This window comes from Numenius arquata, chromosome 9 (genome assembly GCF_964106895.1).
Source record: "Numenius arquata chromosome 9, bNumArq3.hap1.1, whole genome shotgun sequence".
Taxonomy (NCBI): Eukaryota; Metazoa; Chordata; class Aves; order Charadriiformes; family Scolopacidae; genus Numenius; species Numenius arquata.
The window spans coordinates 51,645,230-51,654,944 of NC_133584.1; the positions used below are offsets into that span (position 1 = coordinate 51,645,230).

At 46.4% G+C, this 9,715-nt stretch overlaps 1 protein-coding gene across 1 annotated transcript; it reads right to left on the bottom strand.

The window, feature by feature from the left end:
- Positions 1-9,097: 9,097 nt before the first annotated feature.
- LOC141468380 (ras-like GTP-binding protein RHO) lies at positions 9,098-9,715 on the bottom strand. The gene has a single exon (XM_074153425.1). It carries the CDS (start codon positions 9,689-9,691, stop codon positions 9,098-9,100), a length of 594 nt encoding a protein of 197 aa, XP_074009526.1. The 5' UTR covers positions 9,692-9,715.

Below are 9,715 nucleotides of genomic sequence, written 5' to 3' on the forward strand. Positions count from 1 at the left end.
CAAATTTTCTCCTTATGTACCAGCACGGAGCCTGCAGTAATCTGCTGTACAGCAGGAGGGAAATCAGCTTTTAGCGTGATTTAGGGAGGGCTGTGTTGCATCCAGACACATACCAATATGATCTTTCTCGAGTGCTGTTACATACCGCCTTAATAATTAATTAGAAATAAATAACGTTTCTGTTTAACACTAATTTGTAGCTGAGTTAGGGCAGCAGACTGCGTGCCAGGACGAGGTCCTGAGCCGGGTGGACGACTTCCCGATGAGTCACAGTGAGTAAGGAGTGACCCTGGGCTCTTCCTCTTCCCAGGGGTCTCTGAGATTGGGTGTATGAGCACGTAGAGAAGCGACTGGGGCACTGTATTAACCTCTTCTCTTGACAGACTGAGAATCTGGGAAGATCTCCGGTTAGCAGTTTACCAGCCATGCTGGTTTGCTCTTGTCTTAAGCATTTAGGTTGTGGCCAGAGCGCAGCAAGGGACCTCATGAGACCCTGCCACCACCAGGAGCTCCTCCTTCTCCTCTGGGGCGGTTCAGCCCCTCGTATTATGCACTGTACAAACACAGAACAAAAAGGTGGTGCTGAGTTTGCAATCCCATCTCTTGATCCACATGGCTACCATCACAGAACTGTGGCAAAAAAAGCCTGATAGGTGTTGCCACGAGACTTTTCTGTATCCTTCTAATTATAAAGCCAAGTCTGTCTTGTAATGGGAATCCAGGTGTCTGGGTAGCAGCAGAGGAAAAGAACAAGTTTGGTTTTGAGATGTTGGATGCTGCTCATCTCCGAGCCTTCAGCTTTCCCTCTGTGGCCCCTGCTCGAGGGTGAAGCATTGGCTCAGCGAAGGGGACCACAGTGATGCTCTGACAACCGCAGCATGGGTTGACGAGTCCTGTGGGTCTTGAGCTCTGGTCGTTGGGCGAGAGGCCAGTGTGCCCTTTCCAACGAGACTGGGATGAAGAGAAGCAAAAGTCTGAGCTGCCTCCATTGCATTTCAGAGCACCATCATCTGATGGCAATTTACTACTAATGCAGCATATACCATGTTTACAGCAGGTCACTGGCAACGTACCTGTACCCATTCATCATTTTTAATAGCAAAGCAGTGCTTTAGTGCAACATTAATTTAAATTTACCTTCCTGCAGAAAACTGGTGGACAGGGAGCCTTCCAAAAGATGCATTTTTATTAGCTTTCTCTCCTGCATTTGGCTGCTGATAAATATTTATTTAGACTTACCCTGCCAAAGGCTTTAAACACAGCCACATTTCACTCCCTTCCAGGAGTAAGCGGTGGCAGACGGGGGTCAGCGATGGGCAGAGCCTGGGGGCCAGGCACCAGCGGGCAAACCCCAAGGTGTCTTCCCACGGTGGCTGGGGAGTGGGACTAAAGCCTCACCCCACGAACATGAGGGGGGTCAGAGGCAGGGCGGGGGGAGGAACCCCTATAGCGTGGTGGGGGACATGAGCCCCCACCGTGGTCCCTCCCAGGGCTGTCCCAAGGGAGCCTCAGCCCAGGGTGCAGGGGGACACTCAGCACCCTCAGCTAAAGGGAAAGGACCAAGGAGGGTAAAACACCGCAAAGGGATGCAGAGAAGCATCTTGGGGTTACACAGGGCTTACTATGGGGAAGAACTAAGGGAGGAATCTGGGTGGTTTGGGAAGGAACAAGTGTGGGAAAACAGAATGATAAGGGGATAAAAGGGGCCAGTGGCACGTAAAGAGTTGGCTGGTCGGTATGTCTGTCCGTCCACGCCCTGTGCCCGGTCAACAGGACCTATCTTCTCATTGAACTCTGTTTCAGATACTTTTCCTGGGCGAAGGACTCTTTACTCTGTGTGTGTGCATGTGTGTGTTTGGGGGTCTGGGTGAATCACTGGCGAATGTCAAGCTGGACTAGCTGATGAGTAGAATAGGAGGCTTTAGGAGCCAGGTGTCGAAGCAACTGTAAGGCTAGGCTGAATGCTGGAGGGACCAGAGGTCTGTGCGCTGGCTGCTAGAGGGACCAGGAGGTCCTGGCCAGCTACCGGGGAGAACCTGGGGTCTGGAAGTCAACTAAAAGACCTGTTTGTGTGTTTGTGCAAGAGCCAAGTGGAGATGAGAGGATCCAGGAGCCACTACTGTGTAGACTGACTGTGCTAGACACAGTGGCTAGAGGGACTGATGGTGTATATATGTCTGTATAAGCGTATATGTATTCTATTACTGGGCTTTCATCCTGACCAGCCAGGGAGCAGAGCAGGACGAGGCCCTTGGTGCTGTCTGCGTGTGCGTGTGCTGAGCATTTCTGCATTGCTGGCCACGTATATACGTACGTATGTGTTGAACATGTGTGTTTGTGCTTATGTGCCCACTGGGAATACAGGCTTAGCCCCACGGCCAGCCGGACCTGGGGGCAGGGAGCTGCGGCAGCCTTGCCTCTACCGGGCCGCTGGGTTCGGCAACCTGTGACAATGACGCTTGGGCCAGCAGCTGGGTTTGAGCCAAGGGTAGTCCCTGCAAAGACCGTACAACTGCCTGAGCAACAGGATCGAAAGGCAGAGGATCACTCTTTTAAATGTCTTCCGGCTTGGAAACTCCCTCTGCACCAAAGGTGGATGACGTCAGGCAGCTGAATCCCAGCTCCCAGCACCTCGGCGCATCCACTGCCCTGGTTTCAGCCGGGATAGAGTTAATTTTCACGGGAAGCTGGGAGGGGACACAGCCAGGACAGGTGACCCAAAGGAGCCAAGGGGATATTCCATACCCTGTGAAGCTATGCTGCTTGGGAAGGGGCTGGGACATCGGGTTCCGGGTGGTGAGGAGAATTCCATTGTGCAGCACTCACTTTGTTTAATGCTTTTATGAGTATTATTGCTGTTGTTCTTTCTCCTCCTTTGCTGTCCTATTAAATTGTCTTTATCTCAACCCATTATTTCAACCCAGAGTTTCGCCTTTTTCTTCCGATTCTCCACCCCACCCCCATCCCGAGCAGGGGGGCAGCCGCCTGGTGCATAGTTTCCAGCTGGGGCTAAATCATGACAATCCTTTTTGGCACCCAACGCGGGCCATGAAGGACCCACATTTAGGCCTGGAATCAACTGCCCCAGAGGTGGAAACACAGCCCCACCATTTGCTATGGACTGATCCAGACTGCGCTGGGACAAGGTGAAGCTCCAGAACATCTGCAGTACATTGACATCATCGTATGGGGCATCACAAGAGGAGAAGTTTTTGAGAACGGGAAGAAAATAGTTTGAATCCTTCTGAGAGCTGGTTTTGCCATAAAATGCAGTAGGGTCAAGGGAACCTCGGAGGCCCAGGAATTCTGGAAGTGATCATAGACTGGCCAGAAGGCAAAGATTTCAGATAACCTGAACTGGTTTCAGCAACTGGTGCCCAGCAGCTTCCTCAAGATCGACATTTTCAGCCTGCAGGCCATGGGCACGGGCCGTGCCAGGTACATCAGCCACGAGCTCCGGATGCAGCATGTAACATTCCAACACCACACACCATCTCTCCTACCCTGAAAGACTGCTATGATGGATGGATCCAAAGTCATGGATTAAATGAACTCAACAGACATTTTAGAGGGTTGGCTCACAGACTAAGGGAATGATATCCGTGTGTGTATGTATATATATCTCAAAGACAGGAAAAGTGGTGATTAATTGGAAAGTGTAGGATCTGGGAATGACGTAGATGGTACAGAATAAGGGGTGGTTTTGGCTGGGATAGAGTTAATTTTCCTAAGAAGCTGGGAGGGAACACATCCAGGACAGATGACCCAAATGAGCCAAAGGGGTATTCCATACCATACGAAGTCATGCTCAGTATATAACTGGGGGAGTTGACAAGGGGGCGAAAATCGCTGCTCCGGGTGGTAAGAAAAATTGCATTGTGCATCACTCACTTTGTATATTATTTTATTAGTATTATTGTTATTGCTTTTTCTCTTCCTTTGTTGTCCTATTAGACCGTCTTTATCTAACCCACGCATTTTGCCTTTTCCTTCCAATTCTCCTCCCCGTCCCAGCGGAGCAGGAGGAGTCAGCGAGGCTGCGTGGTACGTAGTTGCCAGCTGGGGCTAAATCATGACACCACCTTGTGACACCACCTTGTGACACCGCTTGGTTCAGACACACCTGAGCTGACAAAGTTGCTCCCAAAGGCACCAAACTGCTCAGAAACCAGTCACTGGTGTGATTCATGAATCGGATGTTCCTCTACCAGTCCATCTCCTCAACGGGCACAGCCCAAGAGATGTGCTGAGACAAGTCCCCCCAAAAAGCTTTCTCACCCTGAGACAGGAGGTAGCTGGCATAAAGCCATTTTGGGGGACTGAGCAAATTGAAATGTGAACACATCAACAGTGTGGAGGTATTTTCAATGATGGACAAGCCCACTAGCAGCGATGAAGCTGACCAAACAGGCTTTCAAGTCCTTAGTGACACCTAAAATTTAATTTTGGCAAAGAAATTTGCAGTCCTTCTGCCTTTTCATATGCAAATCTGAGCTGCTGTGGAGGAATACCATGATCCAGCCCTGTAATTCCATCAAAACGTAATAACAAATTACAGGCTCCTGTATCAGTTTGCCATTCTCCAAGTGATTGCAGAGATACACTCTAAGCTGATGAATTATTTAAAGGGGATGCAGCACATTTCAGAAAATGAATTTGATTAAGTGGCAAGATATTATGAAGAAAACTGAGACAAAAGCCTAAGAGGATCTATTTTCATAAAATATAGCATGCTTCCTGTCTGATGATAATTTTGAGTAAACAGATGAATTAGTAGACAGACTGACAGATTGTCCACAAGGAAGACATATTTACACAGGAAACTAATACAAAATGGAGGATGGTCTTGCTAAGCAAGACATAACACCCTCTCTCCACTCCAGCCGCGAAACAGGCAATGGAAGAGGCGTTTGAAGACCTGGATGTCCTGAACGTCCAGGAGCTTCTGTGCTTGACCAACAAAGTCAGCTTGTCTACAAACCTTGTCTTGAGAACACGCAGGCTAGTACTACACTACTGCATGAAATACATAAACTATCTCTGCACTGAAACCGGAAAATTGCTCTCACATAGTGCCTTATTATTGTTATGTACTGATGTTCTTTCTTTCTCTATTTCTACTGAAAGACATCGATATCATTTATTTGCATATTTGCTTCACTGAAATCACAAAGAAGCTCTTATTTAATTGCAATGCATATCATCATATTCACCTAATACAGTATAAATTCCCCCACTGTTTCAATTGGACATCTGTCTTAAACTGTTGTGGTGGGGAGTAAACAGGGTATTTCATCTTAGAAATGGCCCTGTTGAATGATACGTGAATGTTCACTTAATTTCCATCTTCTCTTCCATGGTATTTCTTTCCCTTGTTTTTTATTTTCCTTAATAAAAAGTCAAATTTAATATTTAAATGCATAAAAGTAAAAAAAAAAAAAGTTAATAAAACAGTCTGTGATTTTCCTTCCCTCTCTCTCTCTCCTTCTTCTCCCCTCCCTTCCTCTCCCCTCCGACACTGGATGAAAGATTTGCATTAGAGGATAGCACTCCTGGCCCAAGCCTAGCCTGGATATTGACTGCTGGCGTTTTGCTTTTATATGGATTCATCGCTATTGATTTTTGTTCCAGGTTTAAAATATGGGCATGTATCACTTTCCAAGCGTCAGCCTCACACAGACTTTCTAGCTCTCCCACGGCTAATAGCTGAGCTCCTCGCATCCATGAGCACAACCACCATCCCAGCAGGCCTGGGGGCAGGAAGCCTAACACCAGCTCGAGGGGGGTGTACGTGCACACCCCAGGCTGCAGAGGCTCCTGAAGGCACAGTCCTGGATGGGAAGGATGAACTAGCACCCACCAGACTCTACGCTGCTATGGGGGGGGCTGCCTCCTTCCAGCCACTTTGCAGTGCAGACGTGCAGAGTCTCTTCTGTATGGTCGTACAGCCCGGAGCTTGCGGTGGAGGAGAGAAGCAACCCCAGATACGTATGTCTTAGACTAATATCCTGACTACTGGGCTATATAGGATGAGGAGTAACTGTTTTAAACTGCAAGAGGGGAGATGTAGATTAGATATTAGGAAGAAATTCTTCACCATGAGGGTGGTGAGACACTGGAACAGGTCGCCCGGAGAAGTTGTGGATGCCCCATCCCTGGAGGGGTTCAAGGCCAGGCTGGACGGGGCTTTGAGCAACCTGGTCTGGTGGGAGGTGACCCTGCCCATGGCAGAGGGGTTGGAACTCGATGATCTTTAAAGTACCTTCCAACCCAACCCATTCTATGATGCTATGGTATCCCTTTCTTTCTGAATCACAGGCCAATGCTAAAATACAGGAAAAAAAAAAAAAAAAGGCAACTATTCAGATTTCTCATGGGAGCCAGATGCCCTAAAATATGGACAACTGTCCAACGGATTTCTTGAACAGTCACACGGTAACCTGCTCTTGCAAAAGTGCTCTGAGACAGATAAAGAGGAGGAACATTTGGATTTTTTGACAGAAGTGGCAAAAAAAAGAATTTATACAGCTTTAGCAAAAGGATGATGAAGAACCTCCCACGGATTTCTCTTCCCCAGTTGCAGAGGAGTATACAGTAGAAACATATTGCCAACTTTTTATTTCACATAAAAACAATAAAAATGTTAATGTTAAGAAACAGAAACTAAGATAGTGTAACAACAGTTTATTTCAGAGATACTGGGAGTGAAACCAGTCACCCTTATCTTGAACAAAGCACCCTTTTGGAGGAAAATACTTGTTTATTTAGACTGAAAACAGATGCCAGTCAATACGCTGATTACTAAGGAACAGGCAGTGTAAGCTCAGTTTCGCCAAAGTGGTCTCAATTTCCAAGTAGTGATAACAGTAAGTGCTTAGCATCTCTGCAAAACTGCCTCTCTCCAATCCAGTCATAGAATCATAGAATCATAGAATTGCCTAGGTTGGAAGGGACCTTTAAGATCATCTAGTCCAACCATCAACCTACCTCCGATAAAAAAAAACACCCCATCACTAAATACCCCACATCAGAGGCACCTGAGACACCTGTGTTCTTTAACTTATCTGCAGTCTAATCCTCCCCACCCACACACACACACATATAAAATGGAAATAACAATTTAAACCTATCTACATAAATACAGCTCTTTGAAATGCACTAATGTGTGTTATTACCTGAATCAGGAGAGCTCTTAGGTACAGCACACATTCACATCCCAGTTCCATGGGGAGCAGTTTTAAAGTTTGGGTACAATATCAGGTAGCGCTGAGGGGATTATTACAGACAGAGAGGAGAGGAAATTGAGGTTAAGAATGGTCCAGGAGGGAAAAGGGAAAGCGCATGGAAAACAAGTCAAGAAAAAGAAAGCTCCAAGGAATAAATGGCTCACAGTTACTTCAGGCAGCAGTTTAAGTTTCTCAGTTTTGAATGGAAATAACACCTACTTATCACCAAGAGGTGGGCTAGTAATTCATGTTGGAAAGTGCTCAGAGATTCTTGGAAGAAAGGTACTGTTGGAAATGTGAAGTGTCATCCCTGAAGCATTTGTTATTATGCCACAGTGTGATTGCGGACTTCAAAACTGCTACTAAAAAGTGATGTAGAGGGAAAGCAGCAATAATGAATACTTGGCTAACCCCAGTATTTCTACCCGTGATACCATCAATAGACAAATACTGGTGGGAAGAATGGGTAAGAAAATAATTTTAGGTGTGTATTTTATTAGGTCTCTCACCTGGAAAAGCTAGTTTGCTAAGTGTACAGCTCCAGGTGGCATAATCAGTTTAGAAATTTGTGTTTACTCTTGTTTTGTTTCCCCCTGGGAAACTGTAACCCAACTGCCAGAGTGATGAAACCACCACCGAGGAAGTCAGCAAAAGAAAGAGGTAGACTTCCATGTTCTCCTAGTTCATGACAGTTATGCTCAATTAGCCCCATACCTTCGCTACAGGGCCAGAAGGAGTTTACCTTAAACCATTTTTCTGCCCGCTTGCCTTCAAATCCTGCAGTGACATTATTTGCCTGCTCTCAGCCTTGCGCCTTTAATGTCAGTCCATTACTCAGTTCCTTGGGCTGCCGGCAATCAGTGCTTTAGAGAATGGAGGAGTATGGAGATGCACCCAATGCCTTTCCATTTTGGTCCATCTCTGTGCCTCTCTGAGATTTTCTGCTTAGGTTGACAGCATGTCTCAGTCTCTTTCCAGATTGTTAATGACTTGCAAAGCTGAGAGAATGGTTGTTGGCATTCCCTTTACTTCACGTCTTCTGCCTGCAAGTGCTAAGGAAAGACAGAAAAATTTAAGATACATTCAGACCATAAGGCCAAAGAGCTTTAGAAACTGAAGTCTGGTCTTTTTACTTCTCTCCTTGTAAGGTAGGCGTTCTATCAAGAACTGGATTATTCTACCCCAGAGCCAGACTGTTTTACTCCAGTTTATTTAATTCTACATGAAGAAGAGGTGGAGATAGCACTGCCTTCACCGTACCCTATGCTATACATTGCATTCCTGATGCATTTATGGAACCAAGCCCAGGCCAGCTCTATGAATTAATCTTAGAGAAAGTCAGACCTGTTCTGCCAGTCAGAAACCCACTGCTATTAGCACAGCAGACTATTGGATACGTGTGTGGTGACACCTTTCCCTAAGGACATCCTTCAAGGAAGTGTATGGAAGGGAGCACATACAAGGAAACCTTGCCAGCACAGCTGCTTGCCACCAGGAAGATTTACTGGATTTAGATTCACTGAAAAACATGTTCTTGTGCTTGTCCCAGTGGTTCTGTTTTAGGTTCCTTTCCTAGCCTGTGTGCATCTCCCTTGACCAAAAAACATCTGTGGAGAACTGTATGTAGTTTGGTTGTTCCATTTCTCAAGACCAGTACTCAACTCCAATCTGGAATTGTGCTCCGCAGCATGTTTTGGAGGTGGAGACGGAAACAAATCCAACTTTTCAAGTGCGACACTTTGCAGACATAATGGATTTTTTTTCCTCCTATAACATAAAAGCAGGCCTTAAAGCACTCATGCACAGCAACGAAGACATCTGCTCACCTTTCCACATCATGAAATCCAACAACAAAATAATGTCCACTCCTCTTACAAAATTCGGCAGCGCCTGTAGTGCCTCTTTCTCCTCCTTTTCTCATTTAATGCACATAGGCTAATGATCTCCAGGGCTCTATCAACACCTTCTTTTGTCTTGGCAGAACACTCCAGGTAAGCATATGCCCCAATACTGGCAGCTAAAGCTTTTCCTTCTGTGGTGTTAATTGGCTGGTTGCCTGGACTAGTTAGCTTCTTCTTAATACCTTCTTCACCCCTTAGTTCTATCTTGGTAGCCACCAGAATAATAGGCACAGTGGGGCAGAACACTTTGATTTCTGGAACCCAAAAATCAAGGATGTTTTGCAGTGAGTCAGGCCTGTCCACGGAGAAACACATTAAGATAATGTCGGTGTCCCTGTAGAACACAGAGCGGAGATTTCGGTAACTGAATTCGTTCTTCCCTGCCACATCGAAGAGAATTAGTTTCATCTCCTTCCCGTCTACCTCCGTGTCAGTGGAGTAAGTGTCAAAGAGAGTCGGCTCGTAGGACCGGGGAAGCTGTTGGTGACGCAGAGCAGAGAGGAGGCATGACTTACCACAGCGGTCATCTCCAACTACAGTTAGCTTTCTCCTGAGTGCAGCCATCCCTTGAAAACCAAGATGAAGTAC

Excerpts from the sequence above, each read along its gene's own strand:
- LOC141468380 (XM_074153425.1), bottom strand. The coding sequence starts at position 9,691 with ATGGCTGCACTCAGGAGAAAGCTAACTGTAGTTGGAGATGACCGCTGT.